General features: G+C 59.6%; 4 protein-coding genes across 6 annotated transcripts; 3 read left to right on the top strand and 1 right to left on the bottom strand.

Annotated features, from left to right (window-relative positions):
• The first annotated feature begins 45 nt into the window (after window positions 1-45).
• CD6 (CD6 molecule) lies at window positions 46-5,052 on the top strand. 2 transcript variants are annotated; one of them, XM_039553114.1, is made up of 13 exons: window positions 46-1,133; window positions 1,963-2,028; window positions 2,310-2,360; window positions 2,460-2,768; window positions 2,837-3,136; window positions 3,230-3,298; window positions 3,399-3,536; window positions 3,635-3,757; window positions 3,841-3,936; window positions 4,027-4,107; window positions 4,203-4,349; window positions 4,595-4,759; window positions 4,839-5,052. In XM_039553114.1, the coding sequence occupies exons 1-13, from the start codon at window positions 1,079-1,081 to the stop codon at window positions 4,934-4,936; spliced, it is 1,698 nt and encodes a 565-aa protein (XP_039409048.1). In that variant the 5' UTR covers window positions 46-1,078; the 3' UTR covers window positions 4,937-5,052. The 2 variants fall into 2 exon arrangements, with proteins under 2 accessions (XP_039409048.1, XP_039409049.1); XM_039553115.1 differs by lacking the exon at window positions 3,841-3,936.
• Window positions 5,053-5,964: 912 nt separating this feature from the next.
• CD5 (CD5 molecule) lies at window positions 5,965-11,998 on the top strand. The gene is given in 11 exon segments (XM_039553113.1): window positions 5,965-7,497; window positions 8,052-8,090; window positions 8,353-8,643; window positions 8,724-8,756; window positions 8,759-8,785; window positions 8,905-9,204; window positions 10,084-10,371; window positions 10,545-10,676; window positions 11,106-11,159; window positions 11,414-11,518; window positions 11,598-11,998. Coding segments are annotated over 11 exon segments (1,752 nt in total). The 5' UTR covers window positions 5,965-7,100; the 3' UTR covers window positions 11,684-11,998.
• Window positions 11,999-12,276: 278 nt separating this feature from the next.
• VPS37C (VPS37C subunit of ESCRT-I) lies at window positions 12,277-15,805 on the bottom strand. Of its 2 annotated transcripts, XM_039553116.1 has the most exons (6): window positions 15,756-15,805; window positions 15,318-15,447; window positions 14,615-14,719; window positions 14,374-14,545; window positions 14,060-14,142; window positions 12,277-13,808 (listed from the first exon to the last, which is right to left on the bottom strand). In XM_039553116.1, exons 3-6 carry the CDS (start codon window positions 14,705-14,707, stop codon window positions 13,077-13,079), a joined length of 1,080 nt encoding a protein of 359 aa, XP_039409050.1. In that variant the 5' UTR covers window positions 14,708-14,719; window positions 15,318-15,447; window positions 15,756-15,805; the 3' UTR covers window positions 12,277-13,076. The 2 variants fall into 2 exon arrangements, with proteins under 2 accessions (XP_039409050.1, XP_019136588.2); XM_019281043.2 differs by lacking the exons at window positions 15,318-15,447; window positions 15,756-15,805 and adding an exon at window positions 15,122-15,311.
• A 211-nt stretch (window positions 15,806-16,016) lies between these two features.
• LOC104684125 (pepsinogen A3) lies at window positions 16,017-21,411 on the top strand. The gene is made up of 10 exons (XM_019281042.2): window positions 16,017-16,633; window positions 19,254-19,404; window positions 19,492-19,636; window positions 19,827-19,944; window positions 20,054-20,172; window positions 20,255-20,454; window positions 20,575-20,691; window positions 20,765-20,903; window positions 20,978-21,070; window positions 21,158-21,411. The coding sequence occupies exons 2-10, from the start codon at window positions 19,349-19,351 to the stop codon at window positions 21,305-21,307; spliced, it is 1,137 nt and encodes a 378-aa protein (XP_019136587.1). The 5' UTR covers window positions 16,017-16,633; window positions 19,254-19,348; the 3' UTR covers window positions 21,308-21,411.
• The last annotated feature ends 297 nt before the right edge of the window (window positions 21,412-21,708 follow it).

The following is a 21,708-nucleotide window of genomic DNA, read 5'->3' as shown; positions in this document are numbered from 1 at the left end:
CCCCCCACCCCGCGCCGTCTCCTCTGATCCCGACACCAGGTCCCACCCTGCCCCCGTGGCAGTGCCAGGCTCCCGGGAATGGGGACATGCCCTTGACCTTGGCTTCACGTGGGAGCTGGTCACGGGATTGGATCCAGGACTGAGCCTGGCCCTGGCCCAGCCAGGGTCACCTTGGGATAAGGGATCTCCTTCCTCCCTCTCCTGCCATCCTCCTCCTCCACCTTTCCAGCCCCAACACCAGCCCCGACATTCCCAAATGTCCCCTCAGCAACTGGAATTGGCCAGCACATCCCTTTATTTAGGGGTGCCATGGGGATTCCCACTCTTCCAGCTTCCCAGTAAGTCCCACCAATCCCAAGACACCCTGGGTAATAGCAGGAGATCCCTCACCCCATCACCCTGCTCCCTGCTCCCCAAACCTTCCCAAAACCCTGCTGAGTTGGGATGACTGGGGTCCTGTCCTCCATTCCCAACACCCCGGGTCCCCAGGTGCCCTCACCCACGGTGGGGGATCAGCATCTCCTGGGATGCCCCACCTCCCACCCATGGAAATTCCAACCTTATCCCTCACATCATACTCCTGGAGGGTCCTGGGGTGGTCCTGGATGTGATGGAAGATGCTCCGGATGTGGAGGCGCAGGTAATGTTGACTCCAAAAATCAGGGAGAAGGGGAGAACTCCTGGCCCTTCTCCATCACCCCACTGATGTCCCACAGCTCAGGAGACCCCAAGCCCCCCTGCCACCAAATCCACAACCTGGAGGCTCAAATGAGCTGCAGATCAGGATGGCTCCAACAGATCCTTGTCCCCCGGGGTGGGAGCACCAGATCCACGAGGCTCCCGTGCCCCGGAGGGTCTGCGGGGTGCCCAAAACCCCGTTTCCTCCCTGGCAGGGCAGGATGGAGCCACCCCATCACCCTCCTCCACCCTGCAGCACTGACTCGGCTTCCTGCCCTCCGCCACAGTCCCAGAGCTGCCGGAGCGAGGGGACACGGCCAAGCCATGTCCCCGAGCTGCTGAGACAGGGACCCCCCGAATCCCAGATCCCTGAATCCCATGGGGCTGCCCTGCTGATGGGATGGGGGGGCTCTGCCTGCTCTTGGTGGTTCTTTCTGCCGTGGCACCTGCACGAGGTACGTCACCGTCCCCATCCTGGCCCTTCCCGTCGCTCTCTTGGGACCTCGGGGTGGTGGAGCCGCTGATTTGGGGGTCAGGGACCTGCCACCTCCCTGGGATGGGGAGCACCAGGGGTCCTGGGGGGTCCCCGATGTGGGTGTCACGGGTGGAGGATGCTGCCCCCCAACCCACTGGGATGGAGGGAAAGGGATCCCCTACAAGGGTATCCCAAGGCTTGGGGATCCTCCTGAGGGTTAGGGCCCCCTTGGATCCCCCAAAAGCACCCTGGGAACCCCTAAAAGGGGACCCCAAGCCCTTAAAAGTGCTCTCAGAGCCATCCCACCTACAATCCCTGTGGGAATGGGGTGACACTCAGGGCCTGAAGCCCATCCTGTTTCTCATGTACCCTGTGGATGGTTTTGGGATGTGAGGCCTCCTGTCTCCCCCCCTATCCCAGCAGGATTTGGGATGGTTTGGCTGCCGAAATGGCTGCCAGGAGCTGCCTCGAGGCCTCCAATCGATGGGGGAACGGCCCTATCACCCCATTTCCGCCCTTCTCACGCCTCCGTCTCCACCTGGGGCAGCTCATTCCCACCTTCTCCCCTCATCCCTGACCTTTTCCTTGAGCATTTGAACTCCAATCCACACCCCACCAGCTCTGGTGGCTCTTCCCAGGATTCCGACCCAAGCAGCCCCCTGGATGCTGCACTTCCGGGGGTGAATCCTTCCCCCTGGAGGAGCCAAATGGGGAATTTTTAGGGATAACTGGATCATCCACTCACCTGTGGCTCTGGAATGGGTGCAGGCAGGTGGGTACAGGCAGGTCCAGCCCCTCTGTGTCCGCAGGGATCAACCGGAAGGCGGGAACAACACGGATGCGGGATGACATCCCAAATTTCATCTCTTCCACTGGTGAGTCGTGTCCCAGTATTCCCACATTTAAGGCCAAATTCTCCCTGCAGATCCCACACCAGGATTTAGCCCTGGGAAACATCCTGAGGCACACAGGGATTGATTTTTGGGATGCAACAGCTCTGTGACCATGTTGCCAGAGCTTGGGGGGATTCCCACTGTGCCACTCACAGCTGGGAGAATCCTCTGGGCCATGTTTGGGTGGGATTGGGATGCACCCCTCCAAACTGGGAATCCTGGGGGGCTCAGCCCCTCATCCCTCTGCCCTTTCTCCCCCACAGAAACGACAGGAGCTCCCACTACTCCGACTAGGAACACCTCGGTGACACCAGGTGAGTGCGGGAGGGTGAGGGACATCCGTACGCCCACCTTTTGGGATTTTGGGATTTTTTGGGACAAGGCCAGCTCACCCTTCCCGGTGCATCTGCCAGGTCCCAGAGAGCTCCGGCTGGCGGGTGGCCGGAGCCGCTGCGAGGGCCGCGTGGAGCTGGAGCAGGAGGGGACGTGGGGGACAGTGTGTGACGACGGCTGGGACATTCCCGACGCCGACGTCGTGTGCCGCCAGCTCCGGTGCGGCCACGCCGTGAGAGCCCAGGGCAGCGCCGCCTTCGGCCGCGGGCACGGCCCCATCCTCCGGGATGAGGTGGGGTGCGAGGGACACGAGCGGCACCTCTGGGAATGTCCGGCCGCGCCGGAGCACGACTGCAGCCACAAGGAGGACGCCGGCGTCGTTTGCTCAGGTGGGTTTGGAATATTCCGGAGCCGGGGATGCGGGCGGCGCGTCCCGAACTCTGCGCTCTTTCCGCAGAGCACCAGGAGTGGCGGCTCTCCGGGGGCCGGGATGGATGCGCCGGCAGGGTGGAGGTGTTTTTCCGTGGCATTTGGAGCACGGTGTGTAACAGCACCTGGTATGAGCTGGAGGCCACGGTGCTGTGCCGGACGCTGGGATGCGGGAACGCGCTCCAGCGGCCCTCCTTTGGACACACGCTTCCCGGGAAGATGGTGTACCTGTGCGGGAGCCTGCAGCCCTCGCTGGCACAGTGCCGCTGGGTCTTCAATAAATCCGCTCCGTGCTACCAGTCCTGGGCAGCCGGGGTCATCTGCAACGGTACGGGATCGGGATCCTTCCCGCTGGGATGTGAGGCACGGCCTGGGTCCCGCCCTCTCCCAAGCATCCCTTTCCTGCCCCCGCCTTTTCCAGGCTCCCAGGGTTTGGAGACGCCGACGCCCACGGCTGAGGTGACGCCCGGGAACGTCACGGTCCGGCACGGTGAGTGTCCGAGCCCCCGGCGGCCGTTCCCTGGGATCAGGGGGAAATTCCATAGGGGAAAGATTTATGTGGGATGAGCTGTGTCCGTTCTCTGTCCCAGCCGAGGAGGGGACCCCAGCCTTGGGGACACCAGCCCTGGACAGTCCCCTCTTTGTCCTGTGCCTGGTGCTGGCGGCGCTGCTCCTGCTCTCCGTGCTGGCCTTTTCCGCCGCCCTGCTGAGGCTGAGGAAGAGGAGCGGTAAGGAATTCTGGATCCGGTCACTGGAACTGGGACACAGTCCCCACTTTTTGGGCTCAGCTCAGCCATGGAGTGGGTGCATCCCCTTGTCCCCACAGCCATGTCCTCCTTGGGAATACCCATGCCAGTCCTGGGGACCCACAGATCCCAGAGCCCCGACGCGACCTCCGGCATCCCCAAGGACTACAGGGAGACTCCCACCAGCCTTCCCAAAGGATCAGGTGGGTCTGGCAGGTCCCCCCGGGGCTGTGGAGCAGGAGGTCCCGGCTGGTGACAGATGCCACATCCCCTTGTCACCCCCCAGACCTGCTGGTCACAGCCATTTCCAAGGATTCTGATTCCGACTCGGAATATTATGAGTTCAGCAGCAAGCCTCCTGTCGCCCTCTCCACCTTCTACAGTGAGCATCCCACTTCCTCTGGGATCCCTGACACCCTGTCCTGGGATCCCTGTCACCCAGGATGTCCCCACCCCTCTCCCCTTCCTGCAGACTCCCTGCGCCGGCATCCCAGGGAGGATCTTCTCCCTCTGAGACACAGCCAGGACAGGATGGAGCCTTTCCCTGAGGACGGTAGGACACGAGGGGGCTCTATCCCATGGACGGGAGGGTGGCCACCCCCCGTTCCCATATCCTCGTTCCCACATTTGGTGTCCTTGTTCCCACAGAGCCGGCCAGGCCGAGCCCCGCCTTCCGTGGCTCCTCCAGCTCATCCTCCTCCTCATCCACGGAGCCCTGTTGGAATGGCAGTGTTCCCCCTCCATCCCAGGGCACCCACTGGGACCCGGCAGGCACCGGCCACGGCTACGGCGCAGGTGGGAAGGGTGGGAGTAGGGATGGGAGCAGGGATGGAGCAGGCATGGGGAGAGAGCCCAAGGATGGGAGCAAGGGACACAGAGACCACAGGGATGGGGAAGGAATGGGGGTTCAGGGATGGGACCAGGGATAGAGCGACCCCAAGGGTGGGGACAGGGATGGGTTCAACCTCGGTGAGGAAATGGGACCCCATGGAGTGGGAGCGGGGATGGGAAGTGCCAGTCAGTGACCCTGTTCCTCCCAGTTCCCCCAGTTCCCCCGGCAGCGCCCGCCCCAGTGCCCTCCCAGCCCTGGGCACCTGCGGCTCCGGCAGATCCCGATCCCGACGGCAGCTCCAGCACCTCCTCGGGGGAGTGGTACGAGAACGTACAGGAGACGGAGCCCCCCGGAGACCTCTCCTCACATCCTGGTGAGGATCCTGCGTGGAAGGGGGGACACAGGGAATTCCGGGAATTCCCCAATCCTCCTGAATGGCTCTGTCTCCGCAGGCTGGTTGGATCCATCCTGTCCCTCGGGGGAACACGTGGAGGATCCCGACTTTTCCGAGGGCAGCGACTACGACGACATCCAGGGCTCTGCCTACTGAGCCTGTCCCACCACTCCAGAGGCCAAATCTCCTGGAATTCTCCGGCTGTCTCCTCTGGAATTCTTCAACCATCTCCTCCGCGCTACCATTAAAAGCTCTTCCCACCATGTCCCTTATCCATAGGAGTGGCCACCACGTGCTCCCACTTGTCCACCAGGTGACCCAAGGATGGCCAAATATCCCATTCCCAACCCACGGGAGCAGGGAAGGGGGCGGCAGGGCCCTGATCCAGCTCCATAGCACCGGGGGTGGAAATTAAACCGCAGCAAGGGGGGACATGGATGTCCCTTGTGTCCCCCCAGAGCTTCCCTACACCCCGCTGGGACAGTCCCCATCCCGGGAACACACTGTCCATAAATCCCATCCAGGGGGCTCCAGGGATGCTGGAAGGGACGACACCGAGGTGCCACCCCAAACCCACCGGATGGTGCCCTACAGGGGGTGGGATACAGCCCCCAAACCCTCCAGCATCTCCCAATCCATCCACATCCCAGCTTTGGGATTCGGGAGTGCTCCCGGCTGGGAGGGGGCACAGCACCCACCTGTCACCCTGGGTTGGGACCACCCTGCCCCCGGCCCTCACCCCACTTCCCACCACCCATTCCAAGCCGGCTGCTCCTACCCCCGGCCCTGCCACCGGATTTCTGTCTCCCCGGGGAGGAGGTCGAGGTTCAGCTGCACCCCAAGTGGAAAATGTGGGCCCCCCCCCACATCCTCCAGCTGTTTGCCGAGCGAGAGGCCCCGCACAAAGGAGCCGCAACAACGGAGGAAATCCCAAAATAGCAGCAAAACCCCGACAAAGGGCACGGGGCGAGGGCCGAGAGCGGAGCGGGCACGGGGCGGGCACGGGGGGTGCCCCAGCCCCCCTCCTGGCCCCGGGTGCCAGAGGGGGCTGGGAGGGAGGTGATGGTGTTGGGATGGCCGGGATTGTGGCATGGGCAGGCCTGGGGGGATGGATGAGTTGGAGGAGGGTGGTCCTGATGCCCTGGGGGGGGGGTTCCCAAAGTCCAGGGGGTATCGATGTCCTGGCTGGGATCCCAATGTCCAGAGGGCCAGCAGTGTCCTGAGGGTGCTGATTCCCGGCAGGGCACCAGTTCCCTACGGGTTGCGATGCCTTTGGAGCGTGACAAGCCAGCCCGTGGCCCCCCAGGCGAGGTATCACCTCCACCCCCACACAGCCACATCAGCACCAACCGTTCCTCCGAGCCGCTCCTGCCTGGAAAATCCCCCTTTTCCCCATCACTGCCATCCCGGCAGCGTGCCGACAGCCGCCGAGCCCCTTCCCGCTCGCTCCAAAGGCAGCTCCTGCTTTTTGGAAGGCTCCTCACGGCAGGCAGCGTTGTCAGCGCTTCCCAGCGCCCCCCAAACTCCCCCCTGGGAAGAGATTCCAATCATCCCGAGCTGCTGGAGCTGCTGCCGCGGCACGCTCAGGATGCTGAGCTGGCTCGCAGCGCCCGAGGCAAGGCGGATGCTCAATCCGAGCCCAAATCCCATCCCTGGGATCTCACGGCCTCCAGAGGCAGTCACGGCTCTGAGGGAGCCCCGTATCCGTGGGGGTCACACCCCCTGGATAACAGGACCTTTCCTAGAGGTACCCTGGGATGTTTGGGGTGAATCCCAAATTTCAGGTTGATTTAGGGGGATTGAGGACCCTCCAGTGAGTCCTGCAGGAGCAGGCCTGGGAATTGCACCCCTTTTCCAGGGAATTTTCAAAGCCAAAGTGGGTGGGGGGCAGCTGCGGGACCCCCATGTGGGGTATCCCAACCGGGCCTGCTCCCACCAGGATCAGCAGGACCCCTGGGATAACTGGGCTGGGAACAAGTGGTGGCTACAGGGAGCACCCAGGTGCTGAGATCCTGCTCGAGGCTTGGGGACTGGAGCATCCATGGATGGTGGAGCAGGACGGGATGGGAAGTTCCATCCGTGTCTCCTTCCAGCAGGAACACCGCGGGGTCAGTGGAAAACAGCTGCCTCATTAGCATGCCTGACCTGGATTCGGAGCGATTAATTAGGGCACAATCAATCAACGCCTCTGCCCTCCCCAGCTCCTGCACCGCTGGTGCCCCATGGGCCCTTGCAGGGGTGTAGGGTGTCCCTGGAATGCCAGAACCCGGGATGTGCCTGGATAAAACCTTCCCCCATCCCATTCCTGGTGATTTAGGGGATGCCAGGATGGGCATCAACTCCTCTGCAGCCCCGGGGGGCTCGGGGTCCCCCAACTCTCCCTGGGCACTGGATATATTCACCACCTCCCTTTCCCAGAGCTGTGGACATCCTGGGATTTGGCGGGAGCTGCACCCCACAAGTTTCTCAGCCCTTTCCCCTCGTGCTTGGCGGGACCCGGGGAGGCAACGGAGCCTTCAAACGGGGCCCAGAGGTGACGTCAAAAAACCACAGAGGGAGGAAAAACAGCCGGTTCCTGCCCGGGCCCCCTCCCTCGCCTGCTCCCGGCCGGGCAGCGGAGGCGGCGGAGCCTCCGGAGCCCCCCGTGCCCCCCATCCCGCCACCGGAGCCCATGGCAACCCGGCTGCCCATCCTGTGCCTCCTGCTGGGAATGTGGGGTGAGTACCAGGCGCCCCAAACCTCGGCACAGCCCTCAAATCTCATGGCACAACCCCTCCCCCCGGTTTTCCCACTCCGGGCGGAATCGGCTCCATGGAGTCACGGCTCCACCCTGGGTGAGCCACAGTGTGGGGCTCGGGGTGGGCAGCACCCTGGTGACCCCACACCCCCCTCCCCACACCACTCCGGGGGTCCCCAGGGTCCCCAAGATGGAGCCAGTGGTGCTGGGGGCAGCCAGGTGTCCCCCCCATCCTCATTCCCTGCCGGCTCCCGCCCTTCCCTCCGTCCACATGGCGCCGTTCCCGAACATTCCACCCAGGAGCGGGGCTAATTAGCCGTGATTAGCAGGTCCCTCCATCTTTTCTCAGCCCTAAGGATCCCGCAGCAGATGGACGGGGAGGCAGCAAATCGCCTTTCTCCCCCCCAGAAATCCCAGTTTTCCCACAAAATCCCCCTTTTCCCCAAAACAACCATCGATGGAGCTGCTGTCCCAAACTCGGGGTGCCCAGGGCGGGACGCGGGATTGACACCCCATTTCCGCTCCTTCCCACAGCCGTCCCTGACCGTGGAGCAGCCACCTGGATCCCTAGAGGTGAGAATTTGGGGAGCAGCCCCTCGGGAATGCCGCCCCGGCTCCGTGAGCATGGCGGGCGCTGGAGTTGCATCATCCGGAAGCGGAGCCGCGGGGTCCCAGCTCAGCCCCCCACCTTCCCTCGACCCCTCCACACTCCCATTCCTTGCGCTGCTTCCCAAGACCCCCACCAAGGGTTTTTCCATCATTCCCAGGGTGAAAAGCCGCCGGGGAAGGGAAGGAAAGCCCCTGATGATGGTGTTTTCCCGGTGTTTTCCCACAGAGGCCCCCCTGAGACTCACCAGAGGCGGCTGCCGCTGCACTGGGATACTGGAGGTGAACTGGGAAAACCAATGGAGGCAAATTTGCTGGGAGAGCGTGAGTGTGGACGACCTGGATTGGATCTGCCAGCGGCTGGAGTGTGGCCCCCTCTCCTCTGAGCCCCTGGAGCTCATCATTCCCACTGGGAAGGGGCCGCTCAGGCAGGCCAGGAGGTGCTGGAGGCCACCGCAGCCGCTGGGATGCCACTGGGAGCTGGAGAATTGCACGGCGCACGTGATTGTCTCCTGCAGAGGTGAGCCTGGACCCCCAGCCCGGCCCCCTCATCCCGAGGTGTCATCCATGCCCACGTGGCCCCGTCTCTTCTCATTCCAGAGGCAGTGAAAACCACTCCCAAGCCCCCACCGGCGCCCCGGCCACCACCCCAGAGCCCACAGGTAAGTGCCTCATGCCGTGGGACCCACAGCATCAAACGTGGGGACTTCCCGCTCAATCATGGAAAATAACGTCATCCCGATCCGTAACGCTTCCTCTTCCATCGCCACTCCCTCTGCAGGACCCCCCCGGCTGCGGCTGGTGGACGGCAATTTCAGCTGCTCCGGCTTCCTGGAGCTGCACAAGCAGGGGCTGTGGGGGGCCGTGGCGAGCGTCCCGCACATCTGGCCACACCTGGCCACCCTCATCTGCCGGGAATTGCGCTGTGGCACCGCTGGGAACAGCCACAGCGAGCCGGATCCGGGGATCCACCTGCCGGTGCGGTGGGAGGCGGTGGATTCCTGTGGGAGCCACTCCCTGCTGGACTGCTTCAACAGGACCAGCTCCCGGGGGAAAACGCCCGCCTTCGTCACCTGCTCAGGTGAGAGGGGTCCTGGAGCATCCATGATTTCCCGCTCCGGTGGGATATCCCAGGGGGTTTGTGGGGCCACAGCAGGGAACCAGCCCCATCCCCACCCGCCCCACAGGCCCCATCCACCCCACTCCCGCTCTTCCTCTCCGGGGTGCGAAGACAAAACAGGAAATCTCAGTTCCTGGCAGAGGAGGATGCGCTGGGGAGGGAGAGCAGCCGGGGCAGCATCCCAAATTCCAGCTGGGAGTGGGGAACACAGGCAGGGAGCAGGCTCTGAGCATCCTGCTGCGGGCAGCTCCCTGAGCACCTTCCATCTCCCTGCTCCCATCATCTCCCTGCCTCGGGCATGGCCCTGGACGTCTTCCCTGCCACAGGCCTCTCCCTGTCCTTTTCCATGAGCGTTTCCCTGGAGATCAGCTCGGTGCCAGCTCTGTGGCATGGAGAGCCAAGCCACGAGGCTCGGAGCAGGCTCCATCTGGCCCAGCTTGGAATGCCGTGGGATTTGGGGGGTTTAACGGGCTGGGGCAGCTGGCAGAGCCGGCTTCCATGCTGCATTTCCCATGGGAAGAGTTCGAAGCTCCTCCATGCCTGGCTCTGGGAGGCACGAGGGGAGATGCCAGGAGCATCCCCATGCCACGAGCCTGTGCTGGATGAGGAGGAGGAGCACGTGCCAGCAGTATCCCTGTGGATCTCTCATCCCTGTGGATCTCATCCCTGTCTGCCTGGGGCTCCAACTCCTCTCTCCCTGTGGCTCTTCCTCCCATGGGTCTGACCCCTCTCCGTGTATCTGACTCCCTTCTCCTTGTGGATTTCACCCCTCGCCGTGGGTCTGACCTCTCCCTGTGGATCCAACCCTTCTCCCCATGGAACTGCTCCTCTCTCCCACAGATTCCCAGCCGCGGGCACTGCGGAGGCTGGCGGCCGGCCCCACTCCCTGTGAAGGGGACATCCAGGTATTCCACGCAGGACGGTGGCGGGATCTGTGTGACTCCGGAGCAGCGCGGCGAGCCGAGCGTGGCCGGCAGATCTGCCGGGAGCTGGGCTGCGGGAATCTCACTTCCAGCACGGAAATCCGGGAGCCTCCCTCGACGGGAGTCACCTGTGGGATCGGCCCCCTGCACCTCTGCCAGCCCAAGCTCGGGAACATCCGGAGCTGCTCCCGGACCAGAGTCGTGTGTAAGCCACGTGATCCGTGCGGTGCTGGGAGCTGGAATTCCCACACCTCTGGAGTGGGCAGGGATGGGGGTGGATGCCACGTGGGATTCGGGCTCCTGGCAGGGTGATGGGTGCTCCCATCCTGGCACCAACCTCCAGCTGGGCACATCCGGTGACATCCATGCTCTTCCCAGGCCAGGATTCGAAGCCGCTTCCTGCCGGGACATCCGCTGGAACCGTTGTGAGCATCTGCCTGGCGCTGCTGCTCTTCCTCATCCTTGTCCTGATCTGTGGCCCTCCTGCCTACCGGAAGCTGATGAAGAGAAGTAGGGGACACCCTTGGGATCCTCATCCTCCTTTTCCTCCTCCTCCCGCTCCACCATCCCCCTGTGCCGCCTCAGGGCTGGCAGCTCCATGGATGCTTCCCTAAACTCCTTGGGGGGTGGGATTTGGCTGCTCAGCCTGACAGATCGCCCTGTCCCATTATCCCCAAGCCTGTCCCATTGTCCCCAAACCTGTCCCATTGTCCCCAGACCTGTCCCATTGTCCCCAAGCCTGTCCCACATGGAGCGTGGGAGCGGGAGGAGGGATTAAGCTCCGAGCAGACACAAAAGAGCAGGTGGAGGATCCTGGGGCGGGGGGATTATTGGGAAGGGGGGGGATTATTTGGGATGACATATGGGGCTGGCAGGGGGGAAGCAGCCGGAGGAAGGATCAGGAAGGTCCTTGGAGAGACAATTCCCCCTCTCTTTCAGTCTCCAAGAAGAAGCAGCGCCAGTGGATCGGCCCCACGGGAGTCAACCAGACGGGTGAGGAGCAGCTCCCTGAGGGGCTGGGAATGGGATTTAGAGTTCCTGGCAGTGGATTTGGGGTCTGCGCAGGCTGTTCCCCCCAGATCCTGGCACAAGGGCCCTGGATCTCATTTGCTTTTGGGATGTAACTCATCCAGGAGATCTGGGCCTGGAGCAGGCACGGGTTTTACTCAGCCCCTTCCCGGGGTGGGTATGTTCCCTCCAAGCTGCTGTTCCAACCCCAAAAATCCCAATCCTGCTGTCTTTCCCAGTGTCTTTCCACCGCTCCAGCACAGCGCCGAGGCCTCGGGGACACGGAGGGGACAACGACTACGCTCAGCCCCCCCCGAAGAGCTCCCAGCTCTCCGCTTATCCAGGTAAGTGCTGGAAGTGGCTCCTTCCCGCCCCCTTTTCCATGGAAGTGCATCCAACAGGCCACATCCGTGTCCTCCACAGCTCTGGAAGCAGCGTGCCGGCGTTCCAACCCCCCGGATAACTCCTCGGACAGCGACTATGACCTGCACTCTGCCCGCAGGGTGTGATTCTCTGCTTCCCAAAGGAGCTGATCCCTTTGGGGGGGATATCCCGGCATTCCAGAGCCCTTCCAGGAGCGCTTCCCAGCCTCCTCGTGGGAGAAAAGGAGGCTTTTGGGGTTCTTTTAAAGCTATTTATAGGAATTTAAGAGGCAGGTGGGGTGCAAGGAGCCCTTTGGAATAGTGGGATCACCAGCTTCTCCAAAGCAGGATAAAGAGTTGGGATGATGGATAAAGGAGAGGGACGCGAGGGTGGGAATACTGGGAACGAGTCCGAGATATTTAATGACCAAGAAGTAGAATAAAATTGGGGTTTTGTACTAATTACACCTCGTCCTCTTCCCTCCATTATCCCAGTGTGATTCCAAGCTCCCAGTGAGGAGGGAAAAGTGGTAGAGGGAAACACGTTTCTCCCTGGCTTTTATTCCAAAGATAACCCCAAGAAAAACAGGAAAAACAGGGTTGGAGGTGGTCTTGGGAGGGGGTGAAAGATTTCACTGATGGGATCCAAAGGAAGGTGGATGCCAGGAAGGGATAAAGGGATCAATCCTTAGGCGGATGTTCCGTTGCTTCCCAAAGTAACCGCGGCTGTGACTCCAGAGTGCAATTAATTCATCCAGTTTTATTACTCTAATTAATGCCAGGGATGGAATTGCTTCCACCAACCCCTCGTCCTAGTCCATTAGTAATGGTTCCTTATAAATAACTTACAGGGATACAGGCAGGATTCGTAGGATAAAGTGCTGAGCAAAGCAAATCCCATTTCCACCGTTTGTCATTCCCTCTGTTTCCAAGTGTTTCCTGAGAAGGGGGGACGGGAGGAGCCCGAAAAACCACACAGGAGGTCGGGAATACCGGAGGCTGCCCAGGCCTGGGTGGGAATCACCGACTCCTACTGCCAGTCCTGGAGTGGTTTGGGTGGAAAGGGATCTGAAGGATCAGCCACTTCCAATCCCTTTCCACTAGTCCAGGTTGCTCCAAGCCCTGTCCAACCTGGCCTTGGACACTTCCAGGGATGGAGCAGCCATGACTTCCCTGGGAAATCCATTCCAGGGCCTCACCACCATCACAGGGAAGAATTTCTTCCCCAAATCCCATCTAAACCCAGGGTGAAGCCATTCCCCATTATCCCATACTCCAAGTCCTTGTCCAAGTCCTTCTCCAGTGCTTTTGGAGCCCCTCTAGGCACCGGAAGGTGCTCCAAGGTTTCCCTGGAGGTTTCTCCTCTCAGGATTTCTGCTGGTCTGGCTCTGCCTCTCGCTCCGACCTCCGGAGCCCGACTCTTATCCCGTGTAATTCCTTTGCACCGACGGATCCAGGAGCAACACTCTGGGATCCCTCCTCTTCCTCAGTCCCCAAAAAGAGGAGGAATCAGCACAGGATGCTCCCTGGAAGTCCTGGATTAGTATCCAGGCCAGGAAGGACGCTGAGGGTTTGGAGGTGGGGGGTATCCAAAGGCTGGGGGAGGCCCAGGATAGGGAGCCTGTGCTGGGATCGGGAAATTCGGGAGAGGGGGCTGAGTGGGGTAGGGACACTGCGGTCTCCCTGCTCCAGGCGGGATGTAGGGAGAGTACCCCGGTCTGGCAGGGGGAGGAGAGGGATGAGGAGCAGGATAGGGCAAGGGCTGCGGCGGGGCCCGGGATGGAGACCAGGAAAAGCCTCCCGAGGTGGATTTGGGATACCCCGGCGCAGAGTCGGCAGCGGAAGCCGCCGGATATCCGGGAGCTGGAGGAAGCGGGTAGGGAAAGGTGGACTGGGAGCTGGGCTGGGAGGAAGCCACGTGTCCCACGGTGACCGGAGATCCCGGGAAAGGGGCGGGAGGCAGCGCTCCGTGGGCAGTGGGGCCGGGCGGAAGGGTCGGAGCCGGGCTGTAGGGCAGAGGGAGGGCTGGAGATCCCGATGGGAAGGGTTTTGTTGGATCCGTGGGAACGTGAGGAGGAGGAGGAGGACGAGGAGGAGGAAGAGGAGGCTGAGAGTCCCTGGCGCGCTCCTGGGATCCCTCCGTCTTCCTCACGATCTCCTGCAGCTTTTCCACTCGGACCCGGCGCAGGTGGGACAACTTCCTCATGCCGGAAAACTGCTCCAGGAACGTCTCCAGGGGCACCTCGCCCTCCAGGAACCTCTCAGCCATTTTCTGGAAGAGAGGAACAGCCTCGGGCTCATCCCTGCATCCCTCTGCTCCTCCTCTTCCCTCATCCCGATCTAGGTCCCTCCCAGCCACATCCCAAGGAGCAGCACCCACACAGGAGCAAGGACGGATCCAGCCCTTTGGAGAAAACCCAGCAGACTCCAAAGGTAATCCATGATTTTAGGGACTGGCAGTCACTGCAAGTCTTTGAGGATGAAATCACTGGAATTCCCAATGGATTTAAGCCCTAAACTCACCTCGGATTCCTCTTCAATCTTCTGGCTTTCCACCTGGAGGAGATCCAGCAAAGTCTGAGGCTGCAGTGCTGCCGAGAATTTCTCTGGGAAAACCGAGGGGGAAAAAGGGGAAAAGCCAGGAAAAATCACCATCACAGGACAGAAACCAGGGAAAAACCAGCAAAGGGCCCACAGGAACGGGCTTGGGAAGTGCTGGTGGAAGGAGGGAAATCCAAGAGGAATAACATCCTCCATCTCTCCAGCTGCTGGAAAAAAGCGGGATATCGGTTTTCTGGGAAGCAGAATCCTTCCTGGGGGAAGACCCCAGCGCTCACCCAGCTTTTCCTTCTGCTCCCTGCACCTCCCAGCCAGCTCCTGCAACTCCTGGTATTTCTTGGAGAGGTCGCTGCGTCCCGTCTCCAGCGGTGCCTGGAATTTCAGGTTCTGCTCGGCCAAGCTCCGGTTGGCAGCCAGGGCCATCTCCCTTTCCAGCTGCAGCTCCTGGACCTGTGGAATTTGGGATGGTGAGCGCGGGAAGGCGCCCAGGACACCCCGGAGCCACCTCCCGGCACAAACCTCCCGGGATTCCAAAGCCAAGCGCTCGATCTCCTGGGAATCCTCCTGCAGCTCCCGGAGCTCCTCCACCGTCCGGTTCCTCAGCGTGTCCATCCTCCCGGATTCCTGGGGCACGGAAAAAGAGGCAAATCAATCCCCAAGTCCAACTGGGAATAGGTTTCCAACTGAAATCCAGGCTCGTTAAAGCCCTTGGAGCAGCAGCACTAGGTTCCGTTCACTGAGAGGGAGAAGCAACATTCCCACTAATTCCAGCTCGGGAAAAGACTTCTTCCCCCTTTCCCAAGCCTGTCTGCGTGGAATTCCGTGTGTCCCAGGGTGTTCTGTCAAGGAAAAACCCACCCACAGCCCCGAGTCGCAAATTCCAGCTGGATGCCTCCATCCCATCCCAGAGCCCGCCTCATTCCGGACTCCATCCCATCCCACCGCAGGTTCCCATGCTGCCAAGGAAACCGGGATCTGGCCACATCCCACCATGCCCAAAGGCTTGGGAAGGACCTCAAGGATCACCTAATTCCAGCCTCCTGCCACGGAGTCCCAACAAAGATCAGGGAAACAATGGATTTCCTGCGCCGTATCCATGGTTTATCTCAAGCATTCCCAGCTGCCGGGTATATTGAGCGAGCATCCCGCGGCTGGTGAAAATTCCAAGAGGTGGGATGGAATAAGGTGGGAATGCCCTAAGAAACAAGGAAATACACCAAACCTGCGCCGTCCTATTCGCTGCCAGCTCTTCTACCTCTCATCCAGGTGGAACATCCCAAGGATATCACGCCGGGAATGCCGCAACAGCCACGCTGAGGCTCAGGGTTGCCCAATCCACGATCCAGATAAACCTGTCCGAGGGAAAAACTGGCAATGAAGTCCCGCGCTGCAGGTGTGGGGCAGAAATCACCCGATTTGGTTCTTTAGGGGGGGGCATTAGTTAGATTTCATGGAGCTGGAGAGAGATAAGCGGGAATGCTGCGAGTGGGAAAGCTCGGGGTGGGCTCTGGGAAACATCCACAGGCGCTCAGGAAAGGTGGACGCGAAGGGCTGCGCACCTGCGGGGGTGCAGCGAGCGGGAGGCGGGAGCAGCGCCATTATCCCCGTTATCCCGCCGCTATTCCCGTTATTCCCATTCCCGGCCCTCTCCCGCACTCACCCAGGCGCCACGGGGACCCTCCGCCCGCCGCCGCTTCCGGCTTCCGGCACCAACCGGAAGTGGGCGGGGCCACGGCGGGAGGGGCGGGAGGGACGGGCCCCTCCCCCCCCGAGCGTGAGGGGAAAGGTTCCGCCCAGCGCCGCCATGTTGGGGGGGGCGGGAGCAGGGCTCAATTTAATGGAATTTTTTAATCAATAATCATTCTTTGGCTGCCCGCGGGGTTCTCCCCGAGCTGTAGCTGCTCTAGGAATTATATCCTTCGCGTTTTCGGGGTGCAAGGAGTTGCGGGAGAGCTGGAGAGGGATTTTGGAGAAGGGCGTGGAGCGATAGGGAAAGGGGGAAAGGCTCCACACGGACACAGGGCGGTTTTAAGTTGGATATTGGGAATAAATCCTTCTTTGTGAGGGTGGTGAAGCAAGTTGCCCAGGGAAGCTGCGGTTCCCCCATACCTGGAAGTGTCCAAGGCCAGGTTGGAAGTGGTTTAGAAAGCACATTATAAAATGCCGGGTTCTTCCAGCTGGATCCAAGAGATCAAAGCAAATTCCTCTGGAATACCTGCTTAGTTCCTCCTCACATGAGGCAAGAATATTCCGGAGAAAGCTCCAATCCCATCACCCACTCTACAAATCCGACTTTCCCAAAGTAAGCTTGGAAAATGCTCCACTTTTCCAGCTGTAACCCCACATTCCCAAAACCCAAGCAAGGATGAGGCAGGGGAAGAGCTCCATGATTTCTGCTCCTTCAGGAGACTATGGAAGGCCGGCCAAGGTCACCCAGCTGTTCCAGAAGTGCCGGGATCCGGGAAAGGCACCTCTGATCCCGTCACCTGAGAGCTGTTGTGCAACAAACGGGAGTCATATGATCCCAAATAATTCCAGGTAAATCAAGGACAATTTGTTCCCAGCGTGGCTGATAACCAGGTCAAACCCCCAGTGCTATGGGGGGAAAAAAAGGGACTTGACATTCCAAAGGGGAAAAAAAAAATGTTTTCCAGGCTTCTTTTGGAGTTGTTTCCACAAATCTGGAAAAGCTGGAAAATGTTTAATTGACATTTTATACCAAAGCGTAAGATTTGAGGAGAGGGGGGAAATTGTGTTTGGATTTGCACAGAAGAAATGGGAAAATACCCATTTAAAAGTGTTCTCCAGAAATGAATTTGGGATAAACAAGTGCTTTTGGAAGGGTATTCCCATTATCTGCCTATTAATATCCTTAATTCCCACAAAAGATGGTTCCACATGGTTTTTTCCCTCGGATGGCGTCTTAATCCCGGCCAAAATCACCCACAGCAGGTAGGAAAAGGTGACCTGAGCAGCCCGAGGTCCCGCAGAATTCCATTCCCACAAGGATCAGCCAACATCCCTGGGCTTCCTCGATAAGTTAATCAAATATTTTTTGATCCAATCCCAGAAATTTGACACCTCGGGAGCGTCAGATTTCCCTCCTTTCATCTGACAGCTCCGATAAAGCGCCCGGGTGATGAAAGCCTCTAGGGAAGGGACAAGAAAAAGTGGGAACAGGGCCTGGAAAAGTTGACTTCCTTAATCCATTCCCAAGATAAGATCTGTGTCCATAAAGGGTTTTTTTTTTTTTTGGGGGGGGGGGGAGGCTGCAGAGATAAAATTAAGGGAGTTTTGTCAGAGCAAGTTTTGATGTCCCGAAAATCCCTGTTTGATCCATAGAGTGATTCCCACGGAAGTTAAATTCATCCCAAGGGGTGTGCCCACATCAAAATGACATTAAAAATCTGAATTTTCCCGGTAAAAGCCTAAATTTTGGGAGGGTTTTATTGCCTGGGAATCCTCAGCCAGCCCCTGCTGTGTCAACCAGGAGGAAAAGCTTCCAGATCCATCTTTCCAGCTGGGGAATTTTGGGATCTCCCCATGCTTTGGTGCCCTCTGGTGCCAAGGAAAGCTGTGGCAGAGGGGCCACCTGCTCCCATCCAAAGGCCTCCGAGCACTGGGATGGTTTATTCCAGGATCCAGCATCTCATTCCCTCCATTTCCCCACCAAGGTTGGGAAAATCCAGGATTTCTCTCGGAGGAAGCCATTTCATGCCTTAAAAGGGGTTATTTTTCCATCCTCCCAGATTTTATTCTGGATTTAATTAGTGCTAAATAGCAATTCCCGTTTTTTTTTTTCCCAGTCCAGAATTCCACAGTTTCTTCCTTCTATGGATGTCATCCCTTTTGGATTGTTCTGCTTTGATGGGATTTACCAGCAGCACAAAAAGCTTGTCCTAAAACTTCCCATAACTGGGCAAATGTGGTTTTTTTTTCCATTGAAAAAACCAGGAATCCTGATCCCCCGGGATGGCGCGTTTGGGAATTCAATGGATTTACAGCTCTGGGAAAACTTAGTATTTTTGTTTTCTCTACTGTTTTGGCCAAAAAAAAGGAGGAAAACCTGGCAGCTCCAAAATCCACAGGCTCATATTCCAGTATGGCTTTGGACGCTTCCAGGGATGGGGCATCCACAGGTTCTCCGGGAAATCCATCCCAGGGCCTCACCGCCCTCACAGTGCAGAGTTTCTTCCCAATATCCTGTTTCCCAGTTTGGAGCCATTCCCTTTTGTCCTGTCACTCCGTTCCCACATCCAAAATCCCTGAACTGGGAGAAAACTGGGATGAGCTGGGGGAAAGCCGAGCTCCGGATGCCTCTGGATGAAGGTCACCGGAGCAGGATTGGGCACCTTGGCTTTGGTCACGGCACCACGTGCTGGATCCGTGGCTCCTGGAAGGGTCACCTTGTCCTGGAGGAGATCAAAGGCTCCCTAAGGCTGGAGCTGGCGTTCCTCCCTTGGAATCAGCCCCATCCCAGCTGGGAAGGGTAGAAGAATCCAAGGATACGATGCTAGGTTGTGCTGGGGGAGTGAAATGAAGAGCCTGGATGGGGGATGTCGGGAGAGAAGGGATGGAGCACCGGATTATCCCTGAGGAAGGAAAGCGGGATGGGATGTGTTGTAGGGGGCTGGAAAGGACAAAGTCTTGGCTGATTCCCAGAATGGAAAATCTGGACCTGGCAGCCTTAAAATCCTTCATGGAGCCTTGGCAAGAGAAGGATCTGGAGAGACCTTGGAGCCTCTTCCAGTGCCTTAAGGAGCTCCAGGAGAGCTGGAGAGGGCCTTTGGAAAAGGACCTGGAGTGACAGGACAAGGGGGAATCACTTCCTTCTACCAGAGGACAGGGTTAGAAGGGATATTGGGAAGGAATTCTTCCCTGTGAGGGTGGTGAGGCATTCCTGGGAATGGATTTCCCACGGAAGCTGTGGCTGCCCCATTCCTGGAAGAGTCTGGCTCAAACCCTCCAGCAAGGAATTAGAGGGTTCAGGGGACAAACAACCCTGCATTCCCACCAGCTCCCACAGAAAAACCGGGAGTGCTTCCCACCCATCCCAACATCCCCATGGCCTGAATTCCCCCCAGGAATACGGGGATCCCCTGCCTTGACATTCCCCCCGCCTTCCTTAAGGACATTTTGATAACCATCCCATCAGCAGTTTGCCTTTCTTATCGGGGCCTCTGGCCAAACACCGGAGCCGGGATATAAGGAGCGGGACTGGGATTGGAGGCACATTTTCCGTGAGCTCCCACCATGAAGCTGCTCCTGCTCCTTGCCCTGGTGGGCCTGGCCCAGGGCTTCCAGACCAGGTGAGCCCCGGGGGGGTCCCCAAAACAGGGATGTGGGATGTGGGATGCGGGATGATCCCGGTGACGCATCCCGGTCTCTGTCCGCAGGGTGCCGCTGAAGAGGATGAAGTCACTGCGGCAGAGGCTGCAGGAGCAGGGCTTGCTGGAGAGTTACCTGGAGCAGCATCCCTACAACCTGGCTGCCAAGTATTTCCCGGGCATTGCCGTGGAGCCCCTGGAGAACTACATGGATGTGAGGGGCTGGGATTAGGAGCTGGGATCAGGGAGCGCGGGAAGGCTGCTGGCTCCTTCCCCATCCCACTGGCCCATTATCCGTCCCACTGGTCCCTTCCTCATCCCTTTAACTCATCCCATTGGCCCCTTATCCGTTCTTCCTTCCCCTTCCCAATCCCACTGACGCCTTCCCAACCCCATTCCAACAGGATGAGTACTTCGGCATCATCTCCATCGGGACCCCACCCCAGGAATTCACCGTGGTCTTCGACACCGGCTCCTCCAACCTCTGGGTTCCCTCGGTCTTCTGCTCCAGCCCAGCCTGCAGTAGGTGTCTGGAATAAGGCTGGAATGTGTCCTTTGGGAGCCTTGGATGGCTCTGCCCAGTCTTTTCCCAAGGGACATCAGGCAATCCCCCTCCTTCCCACCCCCACAGGCAATCACAACCGCTTCAATCCCGCGCAATCCTCCACGTTCCTCAGCACCAACGACACCCTGTTCATCGCCTACGGCACGGGAAGCATGACCGGAGTCCTGGGATACGACACCGTCAATGTACGGCCACGTGCTCCAGCCCCCTCATCCCGTGGGATCCCATGGGATCGTGCCCAATCCACACCTGTCTCCCTTCTCCCAGGTCGCCGGGATCAATGTCCGCAACCAGATTTTTGGGCTGGCTGAGACGGAGCCGGGGGATTTCTTCTACTATGCCCCCTTCGACGGCATCCTGGGATTGGCATTCCCAAGCATCGCCTCCTCTGGAGCCACCCCTGTCTTCGACAACATGATGATAGAAAACCTCGTGGATAGGCATCTCTTCTCTGTCTACCTGAGCAGGTAAATCCCAGCCGGAGCTGCTGAGGATTTCTCCCTTCTCCCTCACACTGGCCCCATTTTCCAATGGGAACGGGGGTGTTGGCGGGATGGGAACTACCCCGGATGGATCCCCCTTTCCAGGGACAGCCAAGGTGGGAGCTTTGTCCTCTTCGGTGCCATCGATCCCTACTACATCACCCACGGCATCTCATGGATCCCACTCTCCGCGGAAACCTACTGGCAGATCACCATGGAGAGGTATTCCTGCTATTCCCTGCCCTCCAGCTGGTGTTTTGGGGAGTCCAGGCTGACCCTGCATCCCTCTTCCCAGAGTCTCTGCCAATGGGGCTCCGGTGGCCTGTTCCTCGGGATGCCAGGCCATTGTGGATACGGGAACCACGCTGTTGGCTGTTCCTGTCCGGGCCCTCCGGACCCTCCTGCGCCACCTCGGCGCCAGCTCCAGTGGTGAGGTGAGGCCTCGGGATGCTCCCTAGGAATTTTATCCCACCTGGATTGGCTGCTGACCCCTCCGTGTCCCCCCCAGATCAGCTGTGAGGCTGCCAGACACCTTCCTGACCTCATCTTCCACATCCACGGCAAAGAATTCCCAGTGCCACCCAGAGCCTACGTGTTAAGGGTGAGCATCCCGCTGGGAGTGGGTCTGTGGGGATACAGGGAGGGATCCAACAACTGGTGACCACCCCATTCCATGTCCTTGGAGCAGAGTAATGGGTACTGCACGCTGGGATTGCAAGGCATGGATGTGCCCACGGAGGAGGGCGAGCTCTGGATCCTGGGGGATGTCTTTATCCGGGAATATTACATCATCTTCGACAGGGCCAACAACAAGGTGGGGCTGTCCCGGCTGCCCTGAGCTGGGATGGGAATCCCAGGTGTTCCCAACTCGGTGGCTGGCAGGGCTTGTCCCTTTCTGGGCACTCCTGCCACCACCGAGGACAATAAAGGTGTGGAGAAGCCCCCCTGTGCTGTGTCTCTCTGGGAAAGGCCACCACATCCCTGGGAATGTGGCGTGTCCCTGGTGCCACCCTCAGCTGCACCCACCGAGGATGTCCCTGTGCCCCCAGGATGGGAGCCTGGATGTGGCTCTGCTCATCCCTGGGGAGCTCCCAGCCTTGGGGACCTGGGGCAGGACACGTCCCTCCTGTCCCCAAACCCCCACTCAGGCTGAGGGGGCTGAACACCTCCAGCACTGCCCTCATCATCCTGGAAGGCCACTCATCCCAAAATTCCCAGGGGACAAGCCCCAGGGCTCCA

The sequence above is a fragment of the Corvus cornix genome, chromosome 5, assembly GCF_000738735.6.
Source record: "Corvus cornix cornix isolate S_Up_H32 chromosome 5, ASM73873v5, whole genome shotgun sequence".
NCBI classification, from domain to species: Eukaryota; Metazoa; Chordata; class Aves; order Passeriformes; family Corvidae; genus Corvus; species Corvus cornix.
Note: the sequence above shows the minus strand (reverse complement) of the source record. Positions and strands in the feature narration are given on the sequence as shown.